Source organism: Lithobates pipiens, unplaced genomic scaffold (assembly GCF_037356315.1).
Source record: "Lithobates pipiens isolate NorthernLeopardFrog02 unplaced genomic scaffold, aLitPip1_a1.2 Scaffold_8, whole genome shotgun sequence".
Taxonomy (NCBI): Eukaryota; Metazoa; Chordata; class Amphibia; order Anura; family Ranidae; genus Lithobates; species Lithobates pipiens.
In genome coordinates, this window is record NW_027507903.1 from 454,884,026 (window position 1) to 454,907,874 (window position 23,849).

The window sequence follows — 23,849 nt, forward strand, 5'->3', positions numbered from 1 at the left end:
TATAATAATAATAATAATAATACTATATTGCAGTTTACCAATCATTAGATATGATGGCTGCATTTATTTTTTAGGCTTTCTTTCTTCTATTTTCTTCTGGTCATCCAGCTAGTAAGTCTGTTGTTTTTCAATAGAACAAGCTCTTTTGCAATTATTACAGTTACAGCGATGAGCCAAACCATTTACCACTGACAGGGGTGCTTACAAATGGTCAGCTTTTATTTATTTATATAAAACCTTTATCCCAAAAAGAACAAAACTTTTTTTGGAACTGCTCATAAAGAAAAGCCTGGAGCTGCACGAGTAAAACGACGTAAGCAAAAGGCTGGCATCAGGGTTAACAGGGGACTATCTATTGGTGGTTCTTATGTTAGCCTGGATTGGGTAAGGGGCAGTCAGGGGAGGGGCTGGAGTTAATGCCTTGAGGCGATTCAGTTCGTGTTGTGCGCTATACAAATTATTCATTCATTCATTCAATGTGAGGGGACGTCCCCTTCCTTCTTTTAACACAACGTGGGGAGAATTTTCCTGCCCACCCTCCCTAATTCATAGACTAATTGTTGGTACAGGTTGGCGTGTGTGTGTCTTTTCTCTCATTACAGGTCACCTCAGAACCTGTTGGTGGGATGGGTTCTGATTATGGTATCCCAGGTAACGGAGGTTATCTGGAGATTGGTGATGGGGAAGCTGTGGCAAGTGGGCGTCTCTGAGACAGCTTGTCGGCTTGAGGCCGTATAATCCACTTGAGAGGTTCCACAGCGTCATTTTGGAATACATTATGGTTACATTATGGTTTAATGGAGGACCTGCAAAGACCAACACTTCGAAAAGGACTGATGGTTGTTTTTCATAACAGATGTTGTTGGTTATATATTGTTTGTTAATTATATATATTTATATTTTATATATATATATTTATAAGTTGGTTAATAAACTAAGGCTGCTACGGCCTTTTTACTCCAGAAGTTGTTCGGATATTATTTAAGGTGGGAAAAAGGTGGAGTATAAAGGGGGCAGTTTACACAGGTACATCTGTTATACAATAGTCAAGTGTTAACTGGGGTTTGGCTTCAATATGTCAGTGTATCTAAATCTTCTAGTGCATCTAACACTCCCCTCCCTCCAGACTGCCAATGCTGCCGTCCAAATGTTCTCCTTCATCCAGAGTGGGGGAACTCTAATACAGGAAGTGTGCTATTGGCCTGATCAGCAGGTGAAAACAGAGAGAAAAACTCTAAAAAGAAATAGAAACAAATGCAGCCACCATATCTTTTGATTGATAAGCTGCAATATATGACATTTTTGGTATTGGGTTTAATACAACAGTGACAGCTGCAAGCCATAAGGTAATAAAAAGGACCTTTCATCACCTGTACTTAATACATAACCCACAAACCCACCCACAAGCATTATAACCTCGTCCACAAAGAATATCAACAACATAATAGTATAGTGAGGGATGCTTGTTCTTGCAATGGGTCCAGCAGTCTTGGTCCCTCTTACAAGACTTGAGGGCATCTTCTAATCTCTTTCAGGTCTTTACAGAAACATTGATAATAAAATAATGACCCAACCGCTACCATCCTAAAGCTAGGTGAGCCACAGCATAGCATCCAAAGCTACCATTGAGTGTCGCTGCTCTATAACCTTTGGTCAGAGAAAACAATTTTAACTGAAAATACTTACTGATTTCCCTTAGCATGAATGCCAATGTATAATTCTCGTATTTATGTTGTTGAATTACATGCAGATGAACCGTGATGCTTTGTTCCTCTTCTTTATAAATGCAGGATTGGGTATCGCGGCACTCCACACTGTAGTGACCTTTATTTTTTACAGGCTCATCGCAGGATATGCTGTCATTATCACTGCATAATACACATTTGAGTTAGTATAATACAAATGTCAGGCTGCTAAGTGCAGACATAAAATGGCTAAAAACCTATAAACTATAAATTTTTGACATATTTTATAACTCCAGCTAAAATGTTTTGTTTAGCTTTGGATAAACTTGAGATAAGTTAATACCTTAGGACCCCACTAGGAAAATCTAACCTCTCTTATTGTTACTTTGTCACCAAGAGAAGAAATGAGGAGCCAAAACAACTATGGCCTAGGGCGGCAAGGTAGGCAGGGGGGCACAAATCCTCTGTAAATCATGTTCAGTAATACATTTCCATGTATAATAATTCAGGCTATCTTCTTTCCCTGAATATCCTTGTGCTTTTTTCCTTTTTACTAGCATTTTTTAATATGCAATGATCAGAGGTTGAATATAGAGTTTAATGTAATGTAATATATATTTTATTTTATGTTTATTACATGTTTAATTTATGTTATCGATTTCACTTCTATTTTTTAGTACTGCTGCTACAAATTTAAGTGGTGTTTTCTGTTCTTAGAGTGTTGAAATAGCTTATACTTTTTTAATTCAAAAATATTTTGGGTTACTGACATTTCAGATAACGGATCCTACACCCATATTCATAAATAATCAATACCATTTGAATATTTGACCTTCATAGGTGACTTACCCTCTACGAGCTTTAAAGAAAAATTCAATATTGCTGTCATCTGTAGAATTCCAGAAACAACTAAAGTTGCCACTGTAGTTCTTTACTGAACATTTCAATAAATCTCCCGACTCTATTAAAAAAACAGCAGAAACACAAATAAATTCAAAATGGTTAACTGTCATTCAAAGCGTATCAAGGGCACAGGTACTAAAATCAATGAAATCTGTGACAGTAAAGGTCAAGTATATAAATATGAATGCACGATTTACGAAACAGGATTAAAACCGCTATTCACAATACACTTACTTGACAATATCCTCTTGTGTTGCGGTAAGTTTTCCTCATGTAAAAGAATTACTTTATAATCCAAAATGAGTCCTTTATCTGAGTGACAAGTAAAATTCCCCCCGTCAGCATGTTCCCGCACTGTTAGATTTAGTATCCCATTGTTGGATCTTTGCTTTCTAGTTTTCTTCTTCCAATGGACAGTTTGATGGTCCTGAGTTTGGCACTTTACATTTACTGATGGATTCTCAGCAACATCTACTACCATTGCTGAATGGAGAATGGAAAAAAATGGAGACTAATAAGCAATATGAAGGAATCTCAGGGTAATACAACTAGACATGTTCACTTTCTTTCCCTTATTTTTCTTTCTCTACCATAACATTAAAGTGGAAGTAAACCCACTTTTTTAACTTTTACCTACAGGAAAGCCTATAATAAGGCTTACCTGTAGGTAAAAAAAATATCTCCTAAACCTGTACGGTTTAGGAGATATTCCCCTCGGTATGCGCCGCTGACTGCAGCGGCGCATGCGCACAAGGGGGTTCTCTCCGCGAAAATCCGGCAGCGCTCGTCCGGCCGGATTTAAATCTCCCGCGCGCATGCGCGGGAGTGACGATATCGCGGCTCCGGCCACTCACAGCGCCGGAGCCGCGATACCCGGAAGAGACGCCGAGGGAGCATGTCGGCTTCCTCGGCGTGGATCGGGCGAGATGTCGGGGCCTCGTTCTAAGGTAAGTATTTCATAATGAGCTAGTATGCGGTGCATACTAGCTCATTATGCCTTTTGCTTTGCAGGTTTTAAAAAAAATAAAATAAAAAATGCGGGTTTACTACCGCTTTAAGCTACAGTACTTGAAAAGAAAATGCTTAACCAATGAAGAAATGACAGGAAAGGCTTTATTATTAGGTTACCAGCTAAGTGCCGTCAACTCTTAAAGCAGAACTAAACTGTATCTGAGCCCACAAAATGAAAACACAAATTCATTCTTTTTTAATATACTAAGCAAACTCGCCAACCCATCCATGTCTCTGTGCTTTATTGTGTTGAGAAATCACTTTGAAAAACACTTCCTAGCATTTCTAGCCACAGATGCACTATATTACCAAAAGTATTGGGTCACCTGTCTTTACACTCACATGAACTTGATAATAATGAACTTGATAATGGCATCCCAGTCTTAGTCCGCAGGGCTCAATATTGAGTAGGCCCACGTTTTGCAGCTATGATACACTGGTGCAGAGTCTTGGTGGAACAGGAAGGGGCCATCCCCAAAAATTGTCCAAAATGTCTTGGTATGCTGAAGTCTTAATAATTTACTTCACTAGAACTAAGGGGCCAAGCACAACCCCTGAAAAACAACCCCACACCATAATCCCCCCTTCAGCATATTATTTGGACCAGTGCACACAGCAGGGTCCATAAAGACATGGATAAGTGAGTTTGGGGTGGAGGAACGTTACTGGCCTGCACAGAGTCTTGACTTTAACCTGAGTTTGACCCAATGGAACACCTTTGGAATGAATTAGAGCTGAGACTGTGAGCCAGGCCTTCTCATCCAACATCATTGCTTGACCTCACAAATGTGCTTCTGGAAGAATGATCAAACATTCCTTCCCATAGACCAGTGATGGCTAACCTTGGCACCCCAGATGCTTTGGAACTACATTTCCCATGAGGCTCTGGCATTCTGTAGTGTAGTGGAGTATCATGGGAAATGTAGTTCCAAAACATCTGGGGTGCCAAGGTTCGCCATCACTGCCATAGACTCCAAAATCTTGTGGACAGCCTTCCCAGATAAGATAAAACTCTTATAGCTGTTAATGGTGGGCCAACTCAATATTGAAAAAAATAAAAGAAATAAAAATAAAATAAAATAAAGGAAAGGCGCCTCTAAGTGCAGAACACCAAGACTGTATTAGCCAAAGTTATTAAAAACACTTACTAAAAGGTTGTGGTAAAAAGGCTCCTCATATAGAGGAGTTCAGCAATGGTGGTTTTTCTGGGATGGTTAGGTCCGCAGCAGAGTGTTGTGTATTCCAGCTGTCCAGTAAAGGGAAGCTGTGTGACAGGAGACCAGTGAGGAAGTGTTGTTGTAAACCAGCATAGAACGCTGGACTCATGGATGACATCACTGGAAGTGCGTCTGGAATCAGCGTGGAAACGCATGGTGCCGGAAGTGACATCTAAATGGTGGGATTTGTTTCAGAGCATATGCTAGGCTCCTTCTTCATACTGGTCTACCGACATAAAGAAGGTGCCTATAAGATGCTCTGAAACACATTCATGAAAGAAGGCATGCCGCATTCATGTTGGTCTACCGGCATTAAGAACAAGCCTATCAGATGCTCTGAAACGCTTACATGAAAGAAGGCATGCCCCATTCATGCCGGTCTACCAGCATGAAGGAGCCTATCAGATGCTCTTAAACGCATCACACCATTTAGACGTCACTTCCGGGACTATGCGTTTCATGTAGATTTTGGGCTGCTTCCGGTGACGTCATCCATGAATCCAGCGTTCAGCGCTGGTTTACAATAGCACGGCAGCTTCCTCACTGGTCTCCTGTAATGCGACTTCCCTCTGCTGGATGAATGGGATACACAACACCCTGCTGCGGACGTGACCATCCCAGGACTACAACCATTGCTGGACTCCTCTGTTTTTAATCCCTTTGGCTAATAACGTCTTGGTGTCCTGCACTTAGAGGCGCCTTCCCTTTATTTTGTTTCTTCAGAGTCGTTGCTTTCCTCTTGAAGTACTGCCTTATGTACACATGATCGAAATTTCGGCCAGCAAAAGACTGATGAGAGCTTTTCATCGGAAAATGCAACCGTGTGTATGCTCCATCGGAATTTAGCTGGCTGAATTTCCACCAGCAAAAATTTGAGAGCATGTTCTCAATTTTTCCGACGGAAAAACTTTCTATCGGAAATTCCGATCGTGTGTATGCAATTCCGACACGCAAAAACTCACGCTTGCTCAGATTCAACTAGGAGATGAAAGCTATTGGGTACTGGGTATTGAACTTCCTTTTTTTAGTCCGGTCGTACCTGTTGTACATCACCGCGGTCGGAATTTGGTGTGACCGTGTGTATGCAAGACAGCTTGAGCAAAATCCCGTCAGAATTCCGTCTGGAAAACCATCAGAGCTTTTTCCGACCAAAATTCCGATCGTGTGTACACGGCATTAGTATTCTAATCAGATGTCTGGGGATACCTTCTCTGTACAGATGTCACTATCCAGAAGCACCCTTTATTTGTTTTTGTTTTTTAACCCAACTCAATATTGAACCCTATGGACTAAGACTGGGATGCCATTAAAGTTCATGAGCATGTAAAGGCAGGTGTCCTAATACTTTTGGAAATATAGTGTATCTCGAGTAAGGGCAGATGATTCACGTCGAATTCGCTTCCTGGAATCCATCTGCCCTTAGTTCAGAAATGCAGGCAGAAGGTTATACTTAGTTAATAAAGTTGCTCCTCCAGAAAGGAAATAAAAAAAGTGCCAGTGAAGGCTCCTGAAATGTATGACATAATTTGGCCTATGCCAGAAACCAGGAAGCAAATGAAAAAAATGTTAAAAAAAAGTTTAAAACCTAAATGTAACATACATTTCTACTGATTTACAAATGCTAGCAGAATAAGGATTAAAAATAAGTAATGTTTTTGAATTTAGCTTGTGCAGTTTGTGGAGAAGCTAAACACATAGCAGAGTTTAAAGCCATTGCTGCTGAACTTCCTAATTGGCATAATCCCATGTTACTCCATTTATTACATTTTACAGATTGCTGTTTCTGGAAACAAAAGGGCATCACTACTACTGAGGACATTTATAATGGTAATGTTCTTTCTTCCTTTGCTGAGGTACAAAGAAAATATGAGCTCCCTTGCATTGCTTTCTACAGGTATCTCCTATTTCGGTTTGCACTGCACACAAAATTTGGTATCAACAACACTAACTTCTCTAATTATCCATTAATTAAGGTCACAGGGTCCTAGGGGTCTTATCTCTGAAATATATTCCTATTTGTTATCCACCACCATTAACAAAACTCCACTAGCGGTGTACTCTAAATGGCAACAACGTATCCCTGATCTATCAGATGAGGATTGTGAGGAAGCTCTCCACTCCTCTGTATGTCTCTCTGGGTATTAATAATAGACTAATGCAATTCTGCATGCTGCATCAATCATATCTCACACCAACGAGGTTACATGCTATGCATCACATACCTGCTCCAAATTGTGCCAGGTAAGACTGTACAAATGCTGACTTTGCCCATATTATGTGGTTATGCCCCATCATGGCTAGATAGTATTGGAAACAAGTGATTGGCATTCTTTCCTCTATCCTATCTGTACCACCAGTACCAAACACCCCAAATGTATGTCTTCTGGGCATTTTAGATGAGGAGCAGTGGCAGAGATATGATAGAACTTTGCTGAGAGAGACATTATTCTTAGCTGGAAAAGCTATAGCAACTAAATGGATCCAACCTGCCCCTCCATCTGTTTGTAAATGGATACACATGGTGAACCATATATTGCCATAGGAAAAACAAATTTTCCAACATAGAGGATGCCCCATAAAATACAATAAGATTTAGGATAACTGGTGTTTTCCCTCTATTCCCATTATTAATGACTAAAATTCTGCAGCGTTATACTTGATCTGTGACCTAGGGAATGTTGTGTTTTTTGCATATTGTGACCCAGGATCTCACCGGCTGATATTGAATGTTTTTTGATATACTCAGGAAGGTATTTGGTATCGAACCTCATATTGAAATGTAAAGCATTGTGTTATACATGTCTTTATTTGAACTGCTTCATGTCTGTAAATCATACAATGTTGAGCATCTTATTGTTTACACTGATGTATTACTACTTTGTTAATAAAAAGAATTTAAAAATATGTAACGTTGATGTAGAGAGTTTAGTTACACATTAACCTGACCTTTAAAGTATGCCTGTGATGAGAAAATTGTACTACTGGGTCAAAAGTATGCCTCCAAATTATTCAGTTTGGGTGTTTACAGTAAAGTGTACCGTTAATGCAACTGCATACAAAGACATTTTAGACAGTTGTGCAGTTACAGCCTTAGGGTGAAGATCCTTTTCTATTCCATCATGTCTGTACCCCTGTGCACAAAGCGAGCCCCATAAAGACATGGTTGAGTAGCTAGAGTGGTCTGCATATAGCCCTATACTCAACCCTATTGGACACCTTTGGTATGAATTGGAATACTGATTGTGACCAATGCTGATTGCGACCCATGTATTCTCCTGGGTGATCTTTTGGCTAATAGGACACAATTTCCCATGGGCATAGTCCAAAATCTTGTAGAAAGCCTTTCTAGAATATGTAGAGGCTCAGAAAGTGGTGGCTGCTATAGGCGCAAAGGAAGGCAGAGAAGCTCCATAATAATGTTGGTTTTGAAGTGGTTAAAGTGGTTGTTAACCCACTTTGACTATTTCTTATAATCTTCTCTGTGCCCTATTGACAAGTGCCCCTGTTTGTGCGATTTAAAAAAAAATGCCTACTTTACCGTATTTCAGAGTGTTTCCCGGCGATCACGTGACCATCAGGCTCTCTCCTTTCCCCGTCTGACAGATGCAGCAGGCAGGGCCAAAATTCCCCTGCTGACGTCAGTTGAAACGAGAGGATGAGAGAGAGAGAGAGCCGGCCGGTCACGTGATCGCAGAGAAACGCTCTGAAATACGGTAAAGAAGGATTTTTTTTTAATAAATCACACATACAGGAGCACTTGTCACTGAACACAGAGGATTATAGAGGACAATAAAATATATTTTAGCAGCAGGAGGTGAGGGGCAGGCACTAACACAGTAGCAGACAGGCAGGGAGGAGAGGGGGGAGAGCATGGAGGAGAGCACAGAGGAGGACAGGAGAGCTGTGGCTGACGGAGGCACATAAACTGACCACGTGTCAGGGCTCAGCAGTCATGATACTCCGTAGTACTGTGCTGTATAATATGCGTTAAAGCGGGAGTCCGCCGGGACTCCGCGTTTTTTTTTTTTTTTTAAAAGCCAGCAGCTACAAATACTGCAGCTGCTGGCTTTTAAAATAGTGACACTTACCTGTCCAGCGCGCCCGCGATGTCGGCACCTGAAGCCGATCTGTAGATCATTTCTCGGGTGCTGCCGCCGCCATCTTGGGTATGGGAATCAGGAAATGGAGCCTTTCGGCTTCATTTCCCGGTTCCCTACTGCGCATGCGCGAGCCGCGCTGCGCAATAAGGACGGTCCCCGCTGCCTCTGGGATCTGTGTGTTTTCCCAGCAGGCAGCGGGACACTTGCGGAAAGGGGCGGGCACTTGCGGAAAGGGGCGTAATATACGACCCTTTCCGCAGAGAGCTATCCCGGAAGTGGGTGCAGATACCTGTACTGTACAGGTATCTGCACCCCCTCCCCCCTGAAAGGGGCCAATTGTGGCGCCGGAGGGGGGGGGTTCCGATGAGCGGAAGGTCCACTTTAGGGTGGACCTCCGCTTTAAAGGAGCAGGATCTTCTTCTTTTTTTTTTTTGATTAACAAACACTAGGTTTGTCCGCATACCAAATTAATATGTTGTGGTTAAATAAATAGTGACACCTGGTCCAGAAGGTTCTATGACCTTTAACAAATCATACTTACCTTCATTTTTGTCCAGATCTGCCTGCCATTTCTATGCCCTGATGAACAACTTCTGAAATTAATAGAATTTTTAATGGATAGCGTGAACAAAAAACTATATGTGGACTTCAGTACTTGTTTGCCGCTCCTATTTTTCAAATTTTTTTGGTTTCAATAGCCTAACAGTGCCCATTGCGTGCCAGAGAGCTGCCTCTTGAAAAAAATGCATTAGAAGACAGCAGAAATCCATAATCTTTACCTGGTCCTGTCAAATAGTAATGATCACAAGATGCTTGGATGCACAGAGGTTGATTTACTAAAGGCAAATAAGCCATACTTTTTGCAGGGGAAGTTGGATTTTGCAAAGGAATTTGCCTCAGTGCTTAGTGAATGTGGTGAAATTTCACTTAGCAATAAATACCCAATCATGTGCAAATAAAATTTTAACGAAAAAACTGCATTTTTGCTTGCACGTGATTGGATGATGGAAGTCAGCAAAACTTCAACTCATTCACTAAGCTCTGGGTCAAACTCCCTTGCAACATGAACAGTCTATTTGACTTTAGTAAATCAACCCCACTATCTCTGCAGCAGTGTGCTTCAGACTGTGTGAATAAAATGTTGGCAATTATGCCACGAGCACCCAGCAACATCAAACAAACACAGAATCAGATCTGAGCTGGAGCTTAGAGCTCCTCTCCAAGAAGCAAATAGGTTAAGACTGGAAAGATGAGGCCCCTGAGGTGGTAAAAACATAAATAACACTTACTGTTTTTCTTGACCTGCAGTTCCCAGGCTCCATGCAGTGGATCAAGGTATAGCAAGATGAACATTAGAGTCAATGGTAGATGCATCATCTGTAAGTCAAAATGTTTTATGATCTGTTTTGATTGCTGAGCTGGTAATTAACGATCTAATTCAATAGGAATGAATAAAACAACTAAAGAATGAGGAACAATTTATCACAAAATTTTTTCAAGAAGATTTCATTTAGCCTCACCTAACTTGGAAACTCCATCTCATGTTAATGGGCTGGCTAAAAGATAAGTGCTAAGCTTTCTGTACACTAGCTATAGGTATACAAACAGAAGTCTGTATATATAAGGCCTAACTGCATGGCAGTAATATAGGATTATAAGGTCAGCCATAGGTCTACAAGTGTACCCACACTAGATTTTCTCTGACATAGCATTTACTGGTACTTTTAGAGTGCAGGTCTCCTTAAAGTCAATAAAGATATATGTAAGCTATTATTGCTAGTATCATTGTGAAATTACTAGTTGCTTGTCTGTCTCCAGGTTAATAACTTCTGAGCCACTAACTTGAAACAAGAATACAGCAAAAAGTATCAGATAAGTGTTGAATTTCTACTTCTATCTTTGTTGATACTAAAGCCAACATATCAGCATACAAGGTAGACAACTAACGTTTTCTGCAATGTCAGCTTCCATATTTGTGGGTTCCTGATGAAGCCACAACACCACAACATGTAAAGAGGAAAGGATCACCACTGCTCCCGACCAGCCCAGGTGAATAGATAAGGAGCGGCCTTAGCCTACATGTCTCCACCACATCACACACCCTGATGCATTTTGACCTGCCCACTGGGACTTAGTTACTCAATCCTCCGGGTGGCTTGACTGGTCCCTGCAGCTTCTTCTTCCCTGGACTCTCTATTGGTCTTGATGAAGTCAGAGGAAATTTAGACTGCCAGAGACCAAAACCCTGCACTGGACATGAGGACGACGAGGTAGGGCTCACTGCCGGAATGGGGGGGCACTCTCTACTGTGGAAGCGGAGAATCAGGTAAATAAATTGCTTTTATAATCAGCCCCACTGTCAGGGAGGAGTTTTAGGTTTACTGGAGTTAGAGTTTAAAGGTTTCTAGTTGCTAGGTAATATTTACTTGTAATAACATTGCATCATGTATGGCTTTCTTTTCTGGACATAGTTGAATTCTAGCTGTTCATTTATAGTGAGGACACTTTGTGTAGGGAAACCTGTAAGCAGGTGCTTAGTAGGGGATTGCTGTAGCTGTACTATGCGTCCTTTGTTTTTTCTTAATGTTTTGATTGTTGTACTGTTTCCTGGGCTTTTTGGGTGGTACCACCCTCTGCTGGGGCAACTATATATATACATATATAAAGAGACTGCCTCTAGACATCGGTCAATCTGCGCAAGGGGATGGGAAACAGTAGATGTGCTTGAATGTGATTGCGTCCTTGCTTGATACCATCCCTTGGAGGGAACCCAGTCGGGGTTCCAGGGATATGGATTCGCGCTATTCATTTAAGAACTTAAAATATGCTCTATTTACAAGGTATGGCTACCTCAATGATCGGGGACACCAAGGGACACTCAGAAGGCACTTTGTGTTAGGAATGGTTGGGAGAAGCAATTGTTTAATTATACTTTAACAACTTTCGAAAATAAATATTGTTGTATACATCTTCGTCTGGTCTGAAGTTACTTAAGGATATTAGAAGAAGGGGTGCATGCATGCATGGCATATCACACATACAGTATGGTTCATACCAGGAGACAAGACAGAACAAGAAAATATACAGTATATATGCATAAAGTGCAGTAGAACTAACTAGTAAAGGCCATTGGTAATGACTACAGTACTAGTGTCTAGGTACAAATAGCACCCATTTAGGAAGTGGAGATGACTTGGCATAACTCTCAGTAGTGAAGGAGCTGGTAAACTTAGGCACCTTCTCTAGCAAAGAAACCCCCAATCTGGCTCCAACTCACAGTATGGGACATCATAGGGAGGGAACATCGTAGGGACCCAGCCTGTATGTCATGGAAGATGGAATGAGGCCTCAAGGAGAAATTAAGCATGAGTTATGTACAGAGTTAAGTTTCCTGGGATTCAAGCATAATAATAACATACGGATCAGTGTCATTAGAATGAGGTGACCGATAACTGGGCTAGTGGAGTCTGGTGCATACTCCGTGACACTGTCTCAGAAATGCTGCACGAAAGAGAGAAGTGCAATAGGAACTGTTATCCATAGCATACAGAGTATAAACAATTAAAGAACTGTGCCACGGGCTACAAGGCGTTAACTAATGTCTGTGTGGAGAAGTCCCGGTATTAGGAAGAGTAATGCCTTAAATGCCATACCTGTGTGTAGGCATGTGCCTTTGTGAGACTTTAGGGGGACAAGCGAACACTGCACCACCCATACACTTAATGATGAAATTGTCTGTAAGGGTGACATTTGTCCCACTGACCAGTGATATGAGTGTCATTCTTCACACTGACCCCCAATATATTGGATTACTCTATGCCACACCACATTTCTTATTCTTACTGTATAACTGTATATTCATTTTTATGCCTACAACTTACTGATCATGAAAACGTATTGTAAATTCGAAATTTAATGGACAAGTTTACAAGTTCAGTAAATCTTTAAACTCCCCATCCGTCCCCCCTGTCTACCCTTTTTACAATAAGTTGATTCATTCCTACTACAGGTACATACATGTCTCCTCTGACACCATCAGCTTGCCACTATTTCTGAATGCTGGCCAGGAAAAATCTAGTGCCTGCGCATTAATGTCCCCTAGCCTTCATTGGGACCTGCAGTACAGGTATATCCCATTTAAGCCTATGGGGTGTAAATGGGCAGGCGGGTAGCTGAGAACTACATGCCTGTAATTTTTACCCCCATAATAAGAAAATAGCAGGGGGAAAAAAAGAAGGTGGCAAAGCAGGTGATTTGCCCAAATAGCTAGCAATCAGAAGTAAACCAAAGTAACTGACCCTAACTTGTTCCTATGCAGTTTGTCATCCCTCCCTATAGCACCTCTCAGTACACGTTGGCTGCTTTGAGCCTCCCTACCTTCTACAATGAGTTGGTTAGCTTATACAAAATTACCCTTATTGGGCCTTTGAACCCTACGGGACATGTTTCAAAAGCCATGCAGTGCATTATGGTTGGAAAAAAAATTAACAGGACCACAAGTTTGGAACTCACAGAGTTTGCTGCAAGCCCATGGTAGTGGGGAACCCGACACTCATTGTACTTCCTATTATGAATAATTATGAATATATGGTATTTGTTTGGTGGTTGTATACATGTATGCATGTAAATGATGGATATAAAAAGTAAGATAGACCTATAATTATATTAGGTGGAGCCTATTTTTATAATGGCATATACAGTAGGTAGAACATTTATTTTAAATAGCAATACCTTGAATTGCAGTGTAATTAGCTGCCTGTTGGGACTTTCTAAGAGACAGCCCGAGAATATAAAACTGGAACACCGATCACCTTCAAAATATTATTTACTTTTGAAAGTTACATTTAGGCCTATATATTTGTGTCATATTAGCCTAAAGTGCTTCTTTACCCCACAGGATATTTTCTAATATTGCAGACCACAGTTGGGTGATGTGACACTGAGAAAGGCACATTACTACACAAATGGTGGGAATATTTGGCCTGCAAGGTTCTAGTGAGACATACCCTGTACTAGATTTCTTGACTTCACACCCACATATTACCTAATTTTTGACTTTACACTCAAATAATACCTACTGCACCATGCAACCATCCACAAGCAGCATTATTCCAAATTCTTTGATATGTACATGATTATTGTAGCTAGATGGTGCATTCTGACACTTGGCATGCCAAACAGACTCCTACGTTGCATGAATGGTTCACATTAATCAATAAGGTGGTGAATATGGTGCAACTGATACATATATTCCAAGTAAGGCTGTTCAAGTGACATGGTATGTGTTGGTTACACTATAAAACCAATGTTTAATCCAAGGGAATAATGCATTCCCTTACTTGAGTGGTCTGCCGGATGCCTTCTTGCAGGACCATTGTATATCTACTACAGTGTCATGACCACGCTGTATGTGGACCCCTACAAACTTGAAAGTGTGAGCATTGCCCTGATAAAGAAATCATCTTTATGCCTCAAATCATGTCCCCCACCCCACTCATGTTTCCCACTCCCTAATTGTCCATTTCTCATTATACTTAAATAACCCCCAACTCATACCCTTTAACCCCCTGTGACTTTTTTTTTCTTTTTTCTATCCCTCCCTAAGTCACTTAGCTCCTTACTGAATGTCCTGTTATGTATATTGCCTTCTTGTTTTGTGATTGCAACAGGAAACCTGTACATGCTGTACTGTCTCCTTTGTTGCTTGTAATTTTACATAAAACCTGAATAAAAACATTAAGGGCCGGTTCACACAGCGGGCGATGCGAGGCGACACGACTCGCCTCGCCTCGCCTCGCTCCCGCAAGTCGCCCCCATTCTGTACAATGGAACCGTTCTGAGAGGAGCGACTCGAGTCGCTCCGACTCAGAAAAAAGGTTCCTGTACTACTTTCGGGCGACCTCGGGGCGACTTGCATTGACTTCTATACAGAAGTCATCTGCAAGTCGCCGCCGAGGCCGCTGCAGGTCGCGGCGAGGCAAGTCGGAGTCGCCTCGCCTCGCCTGCAGTGTGAACCGGCCCTTATGAAAAAATATTATAAAGTCTTGTCAGATATTTAATGAAATGATGGTTTAAAATAGGGTCAGAGAACCCAAACAAACCCATAAAATGTCCCTTTATTTTTTGAAATTCAGATCAAATAAGAACAGCTTTTAACTAGGACCTGCTACTGTTTGCAGAAGTGATAGCATATAACCTGACTCACTGCGATGGCTGTCTTCCAAGAATGCAGTGATCTTTATTTTTATATAACTTAATAGTCTAATTGTTTTCCTCTCCACGTGCTGGAACAATTCAACATTGTTCGCAGTGCCGTGGTAGACCTAATGTTTACTTGGGTGTGATAACAAGCTTCTGTGGGCCCATTCGCGCTTGTGTGTTGGAGGAACACGTGTTAAAAACATTCTAATGTATGTTACCATGAAGCATAGCAAAGCGCCTGCTCTATTGAATATGCCTTGGATTGCCATTTATAGTGAATGGCACCCCAGTGCATGGTTTATCCAAAAGCTCTCTGATTGGCCCTTCTTATCCAGCTGGCCATAGTTCAAACACCATGCAGTGCATTATGGTTTTAAAAAACTGATCCCGAGTGAATCTGTGCAAAAAAACGTACACGTCCCAACAGATGCCTGTAGTGACAATTATGCAGGATCTCACAGTTTTTTTTAACAGATATGTTTATCGATTTTCAATTAACCACTTCAGCCCCGGAAGACTTAAAAAATCGCAATAAGTTTATATTGATTGGTTTGCGCAAAAGTTATAATGTCTACAAAATAGGGCATAGATTTATGACATTTTTATTATTATTATTAAATTTTTTTACTAGTAATGACGGCAATCAGTGATTTTTATAAGGACTGCAACATTGTAGCGGACAGATCAGATACTTTTGACACTTTTTTGGGACCATTGAAATTTATAATGCAATCAGAGCTAAAAATAGCCACTGATTACTGTACAAATGTCACTGGCAGGGTAGTGGTTAACACTAGGGGGCGATCAAGGGGTTGACAAGAGGAGGAGCCAGATTGTTGTTCCTACTTAGTAGGAACAGACGATCCGTTTCTCCTCCCCTGTCAGAATGGAGATTAGTGTGTTTACACACACAAATCCCCATTCTGACTCTCGTGCCTGCGACCGCAAGTGGCCGGCAACTATTGCCCCACACTGGTGATGCACATCAGGTCCCCACCATGCTATGGCTCTTAAAGGAGCCGCCGTACATATACGGCGATTCACGCAGGAGAGCCATCCTGCTGCTGTACATGTACAGGAGCCAGTCGGGAAGTGGTTAAAGATAATACAATGGAAAGAAATAAAGTGGTAGGCTAGTATTGACTATTTGCAGTGAAGCATAGGTGTGCACAGCCTATTGCATTAGGGTGTGCACACCAAAGCTCAAACACATGTATATATGTATGCACACACAGTCTTCCTTGTGGCACTCTGACCCGCCGGTACATGATCTCCTTGCCTGCAGACCTGCAGATCCAGAGAGAGAGAAATGCGTCCACACTTCTCCTTTAAGCAGAGTCGCTCAGTGGGAGATCTCTCCCACCTTCCCACTGGCACACAGAGTAATAATTCTAATGCGAATGGGGTGATTTGGGTGTGCCTAGGCACATCCGGCACATCCTGTGTGCACCTCTATGCAGTAAAGCAGGGATATGCAATTAGCGGATCTCCAGCAGTTGCAGAATTACAAGTCCCATGAGGCATAGCAAGATTCTGACAGCCACAAGCATGATACCCAGAGGCATGATGTGACTTGTAGTTTTGCAACAGCTGGAGGTCCACTAATTACATATCCCTGCAGTAAAGTATAGTTGAAGGGCAAGAGAGACCCTTCCCTGTTAGTAGAATGATCTTTTTTTGCATAGAAATAAAGGATCCACAACAAGTTTTCGGTCTCCCCAAGGTGGTTGATCAAAGCAAGTACAGTTCAGAAGCTGAAACCTTTCTAGCAGATGGCTTTATATGTCCAATTTACGGGTAATTGAGATTAACACTGTTCTCCAAATATAGAGACCATAATTGGTTTTATATATATACAGTATATATATATATATATATATATATATATATATATATATATATATATATATATATATATATATACAGTATATATATATATATATATATATATATATATATACAGTATATATATATATATATATATATATATATATATATATATATATAGTGTTTTTTAGATTTTCTTTGGCATCATGGTCTTCCTATGACACACTGATTTCCTAATGGCAGTAGTCCTGTGGCCCTGGTGTACATGCATATTGACCTGAAGATTTATTTGGAGTAAGAGTGGTCTCTCAGATGATCCAATGTAATCATGTAAATTGAAAAATGAATTTAACAGGTTTATGCAGCCCTGTTTTTTCTAATGTGTATTTTTCTGTTTGCAGTATCCTGTACTAAAAAGTATAAAGTCTCCCGACGAAGCCATATTCTGGCGAAATATGTCGAGCAAATAGTGTTGTACAGTACATTTTGATCGCGCTTGACTTTTCATCTTTGTTAAACTTTTTTTAGAGAAGATTGTAATATCTTTTTTTAATGTATGGAAAACAATGTATTACATTTTAAAATATGCTATAATGCATTATCTTGATCAGACATCTCAAAAGTTCCAGTTCCCTATTTTTTGGTGTAGTTTCTATTCATTGTGATGCCTTGATCACCACATCCTTGGCTGCCATTGTAATAATTTGTGATTGGCAGCATGGGAACAAGGATACAAGCAGCACAAAGGCAGAATAAAATAGGTAAGTATGAAGAAAAAGTCACAAGGATACATATATGTATGATTATTTACTTCCTTCCTAGTCAGGCTTAAATGCTTATGTGCCAAACAGTGCCAGACAAATGGAGATCTCGTCAAGATCAGATGATTCAAATTTCAGATCAAGCGCCATAGCACCACACAGCATCAGATTTTTAATAGTAAAGTGATGTGGTTGAGCATGAGCGCAGATTGTATTACTTGTCATTTTTGTTCAGGTAATGGCTAGGTTAACTAATCCATTTTTCTCACCTTCACCTTTTGATTATTTTAGTAAAATCTAGTGCTAGAAGGTCCAATTTGTGGCAACATGGGTTCTGCTTTAAATACAGAACTACTTTTCAACTATACAGACCCCCTTAAAAAAAGCAAAGCTGGGTTCACGTTTACCAAACTGTAAAGAGCCATCTGACTCCTCTCAACATAACATACACCCCATTCCCCTTACAGTTCTCCTGCTGAATATAGCAAAAAGGGTTCTAAGGTAGCCAGGAAAGAGAAACAAAATAAGAAAAAGTTTATCAATTTGTAAATTCTGATACTTGGTGCTGTCCATTCTTACCCTGCTGCCCCAGTCACCGGCCACAAATCCTGTATTGTAATTACAGCCCTGGTTTTACCACCATGTAATTCTGCCAGGGGAAAGAGCTACGTACTTTTGTTGCTAATTTGTCACACAAAGCTGCTCTATGGAAACAGTCTCACCCATTGTCATTAGTATAGATCTTCATACTATACTAAAGAGCTGAATTCTATTAGAAATGATATACTGGGTGTTGAAAAAAGAAAATTAATAAAAAAAGTATAACCAAGTTAAAAATTTATAAAAAAAAGTATAACCAAGTTATACAAAATGGGCTAGAAAACAATTGAAACTAATTTTACAAAAAAAAAAAAAAAAAAAAGATTCCTTTTTTTTAACTTTTTAAAAAGTTAAAATAGTAAATTCAAATTGTGCATTTTCCTGTTTAAGTTTCACTTAAAGGAAATGTAATATATATGGGCGAGACTGTTTCCATAGAGCAATATATATATATATATATATATATATATATATATATATATATATATATATATACGGTTTAATGTACCATATTCCACCCAATACTACAGTGTTAAATTGGCCTTTACAATATCCCTTAATATTATACTTTATATTATGATTCAATTTTATTGACAATATTTGTTGACTAAATTCTGCATATAGAGGCAAGTGTGCTTAGATTCCTACCCACGTAATGTCAATTAACATTTAAAACAACAATTAATACTAAAACTCCAGACAAAGAGCTGAATCAGCAGATGAAATAGATGAAGGGGGGCTATTTTACCTGACAAAGAATTCAAATTTCTATCTATCCAGCTCTGGGATTTACACAGCTCTGCCACGCAGAGAGAATACATATTTTAATCTGCTCCATTTCATGAACACTTACAATTAGGGTTGCCACCTCATCCTTTTAAACCCGAACACATATGAATTAAACAGGTTCTAAAGCTAAGCACCAAGTGAGTTTAATTAGACCCTTAATCAGCCACAGAACCTGTGTAATTAATATATGTTCGGGTTAAAATACCTATTGAGCTTCCAGAGATCCCATGTGCTTATAACACAGTCCCTGAAATTCATAAAGCATGTCTATGACACTCTATAGCAGTGATGGCGAACCTTGGCACCCCAGATGTTTTGGAACTACATTTCCCATGATGCTCAACTACACTGCAGAGTGCATGAGGATCATGGGAAATGTAGTTCCAAAACATCTGGGGTGCCAAGGTTCGCCCACTACTGCTCTATAGGATCCCAATACGCCAAATGCCGTTGTGAGCAACAGATTTATGTACCTATTCTATACAGGTACACAAATCTGAGCCACAAACACAGAGTGTGGAGGTTCACTGAAAGCGGAGTATCCATATGGATACCCCAACCTCAGTACAGCGGCGCTCTCTCACTGCAGCTGAAGCTGTCACACAGACAGTGCAACAATAGAAGAGTTCTGTACTTGGGCAGATTGGACCTGAACCTGATTGGAATTTACAGACACTAGTTCCCCATTAGGTCCACTTCCCGTGTTACTGACAGTGGGCAGATCTTTAGTCAACAGACAGCCCGCTATTGGCCAAAGAATCTGCCCACTGCCTGCTGTCAATTACAATTAAGTGCAGACCTGATGGGGAACTACTGTCCCGGCTTCTTCATCAGGCTCTGCCCACCTCGGCACCATTGGTTGTTAAGAGGATGTCGGCTTTGAAGCTGACAGCATATTTAACAACAAGTAATGGGAGGGGGGGTGTAGCAGTGGCAAATATGCCACTTTTCTACACTATGGACAGGGACAGGCACTCTGCCTGTCTCTGTATGCCAATTAATTGTACCTCTTAATTGCCTTCAGTTTTGTTATCTATGAACTGGGGGGTAATTATTTTTGAATTTGGTGCTTTAATAGCACCACCTTGTACAAGTGGTACTATTAAGAACTACCTAAATCCTACATGTGTCGGTAAAGTTACTGAAACGGGTGATAGAGATTTTTTTATTTTGGCACAGGCTATTTTAAAGGGCCATAGTGCCAAAAACAGTCCTCATTTCTTTATTGAACCCCCCCCCCCTCAAACTTTCCACGTCCAGTTCAATGAACTACAGAACACCTCTCTCCATTATGTTATGTATATGAGGATAGGGGGAAATATTCTGTAGTCCTAATACACTTCCTGTCTCAAGATGGCATAGCTTGTGCTCCAATGACACAATATGGCGAGAAAGTGTTGTCACCCTAGGGCAGGAAATGTGTTACTAGCAAGTTCCCTAGGTGTAAAAAAAAGGAAAAAAATGTCCGGGGGAAAAAAAATGGAGCCACTGCATCTAAAGACAATATTACATTTTCTTAGATGCAATTTAAGGTAGAAATGACAGTAACAATACTAAGGATTAATTCATGAATTAATTAATTGAGGGATATAACCCATTTCCCTTTAGAAAAGACCCCCAGAACGGCCCTACAACTAACTAAAGTATACCCATGCTATAAATGTACTAAAATGCTATAAACAAAACAATAACCTAAGGCATCTTACTTTTGCGTATGTCACTGGAACAGAGCCTGAAGCTGCTACGATGATGATGTGAGTACCTCTGCTTCCTTGTTCCAGCCAAATATCACAATCTGTAAACTGCAGAGGATCCCTGGTTATATAGAAGTCTAATGATGTCACTGGTAATGCCCCATTCCTAGAGGAAGCTGAAAGGTCTCATATTTTTTTTATTTTTCTAAAGCAGCTTAATGGTTTCCTCTTCCTCTTTCATTATGTGTGAAGTGGAAGAACATGATATACTGTACAGATATGTCACTTATTTTAGTGCACCTTGCCTTCCTATACCTGTTTAGTATGACATCACAATAGAAGCTCAAAGGGAATTTTAGACAAAACTAATAAAGCTAGTGTGGGTGGCATTATGTAGTTTCTGTTAATCTCTTTAACCACTTTAGCCCCGGAAAATTTGGCTGCTCAATGACCAGGCCATTTCGCTTTAACTGACAATTGCACGGTTGTGCGATGCTGTACCCAAACAGAATTGACGTCCTTTTTTTCTCATAAATAGAGCATTCTTTTGGTGGTATTTGATCGCCTCTCCGGTTTTTATTTTTTGTGCTATAAACAAAAGAAGAGTGACAATTTTGAAAAAAAAAAACACAATGGAGGTTATTTAGTAAAGGAAAATCCCCTTTGCACTGCAAGTGCACTTGGAAGTGCAGTCGCTGTAGATTTGAGGGGGACATGCAAGGAAAATAAAAAACAGCATTTTAGCTTGCACATGATTGGATGATAAAATCAGCAGAGCTTCCCCTCATTTCAGATCTACCTCTTAGATTTATGCCGTGTACACACGGCCGGACTTTTCGTCAGCAAAGGTCCGACGGAACTAAGCCGCTGGACAATTCGATCATGTGTGGGCTTCATCGGAGCTTTGCTGTTGAAAAATCAGACAGACTTTAGATTTAGAACATTTCAAATCTTTCCGACGGACTCGAGTCCGGTTGAAAAATCTGTTCGTCTGTATGCTAGGCCGACGGACGAAAACCGACGCTAGGGCAGCTATTGGCTACTAGCTATGAACTTCCTTATTCTAGTCCTGTCGTACGTCATCACGGTCCAATCCGTCGGACTTTGGTGTGATTGTGTGTAGACAAGTCCGATTCAACAGAGGTCCGTCAAAAGTCCGTTGAAAAGTCAGACGGAATTCAGTCCATCAAAGTCCGGTTGTGTGTACACGGCATCAGAGCAACTGTACATTCAAGTGCATTTCCACTGTAACGTGGATTTGCCTTTCCGGAAATATTCCCCAATATCTTTTACTTTTTGCTATCATAATTATCCCAATTTTTTTTAAAGAAAAACACATTGTTTCCTCAGTTTATGCCGATAGGTATTCCTCTACATAATTGTGGTAAAAAAGATTGCAATACGCATATATTGATTGGTTTGCGCAAAAGTTATAGCATCATCAAAATAGGGGAAAGATATATGGCATTTATATTATTATTATTTTTACTAGTAATGGCGGTGATCTGCAATTTTTATTGGGACTACGATATTGCAGTGGACAAATTGGACACTTTTGACACATTTTGAGACCGTTGACAATTATACAGCGATCAGTGCTATAAAAATGCACTGTTTACTGTATAAATGTCACTGGCAGAGAAGGGGTTACCACTAGGGGGCGATCAAGGGGTTAACTGTGTTCTCTAGGTGTGTTCTAACTTATGTCATATTTGTTAGAAACATTTTTAATAAAATATTGATAAAAATGTTTTTATTTATGACAAGTATTTGAAGCATTATTAAATACTGATATGTTTTACACTGTTAAAAAAAAAATACCGCTCTGCTTATTACTGTTAATCTGATCGAATTTAGTAATATCTTAAAGCCTCATTTTTGGATTAGGAAGGGTAGAACTACAATTTTCTCTTGTCTTTGTTTCCCTCTATCTGTGACCACTCTCCCGAAGAAGCCATATTCTGGCGAAACATGTCGAGCAAATAGGGTTGTACAGTACATTTTGATCGCGTTTGACTTTTCATCTTTGTTAAACTTTTTTTAGAGAAGATTGTAATATCTTTTTTTAATGTATGGAAAACAATGTATTACATTTTAAAATATGCTATAGTGCATTATCTTGTGCATTATCTCTACGCATATATTGATTGGTTTGCGCAAAAGTTATAGCATCATCAAAATAGGGTAAAGATATATGGCATTTATATTATTATTATTTTTACCAGTAATGGCGGTGATCTGCAATTTGTATTGAGACTATGATATTACAGTGGACAAATTGGACACTTTTGACACATTTTTGAGACCGTTGACAATTATACAGCAATCAGTGCTATAAAAATGCACTGATTACTGTATAAATGTCACTGGCGGAGATGGGGTTACCACTAGGGGGCGATCAAGGGGTTAACTGTGTTCCCTAGGTGTGTTCTAACTTATGTCATATTTGTTAGAAACATTTTTAATAAAATATTGATAAAAAATGTTTTTATTTATGACAAGTATTTGAAGCATTATTAAATACTGATATGTTTTACACTGTTAAAAAAAATACCTCTCTGCTTATTACTGTTAATCTGATCGATTTTAGTAATATCTTAAAGCCTCATTTTTGGATTAGGAAGGGTAGAGCTACAATTTTCTCTTGTCTTTGTTTCCCTCTATCTGTGACCACTCTAGGGAAATTTTCCCTCACTTCCTATTTTTTTTTTCTTTTGGTGAGAGGGAAAATTTCAACATTTACATTGTAGAATTTTTGCCAAAACACCATTATAAGGTATGAAATTACTGTATTTGTTAATCAAAGAATGTTAACACAGAAATTGAGTCATGATTAGGTAAGGAAGGCCACCTGGATACACACTACAGGTAAAAATTACTACAGTGCTTTCTGCAGAATTCCTGCGGAAAAAATAGATTTCCAATTATAAATGAATAATCATTAGAAATGAATAATCCAAACTGGGTGGGAAATGTAGATTTCTGACCTTTGTGTGTATGCTCTATATACAGGACTTTTCCAGCTCTTTCTCACTTCCCTTTTCATTATAAGGATTCCAAG

General features: G+C 39.9%; 1 protein-coding gene across 1 annotated transcript in view; it reads right to left on the bottom strand.

Moving 5' to 3' along the window:
* Nucleotides 1–20,875, bottom strand: part of IL12B (interleukin 12B) — a 29,544-nt gene extending 8,669 nt beyond the window's left edge. The window contains exons 1-5 of the mRNA XM_077468429.1: nucleotides 20,801–20,875; nucleotides 10,206–10,293; nucleotides 2,823–3,071; nucleotides 2,535–2,646; nucleotides 1,687–1,868 (exon numbers count right to left, since the gene is read on the bottom strand). Of these exons, the coding sequence (XP_077324555.1) occupies nucleotides 1,687–1,868; nucleotides 2,535–2,646; nucleotides 2,823–3,071; nucleotides 10,206–10,293 (631 nt within the window). The 5' untranslated portion in view covers nucleotides 20,801–20,875. The remainder of the gene's footprint in view (nucleotides 1–1,686; nucleotides 1,869–2,534; nucleotides 2,647–2,822; nucleotides 3,072–10,205; nucleotides 10,294–20,800) is intronic.
* Nucleotides 20,876–23,849: the final 2,974 nt, after the last annotated feature.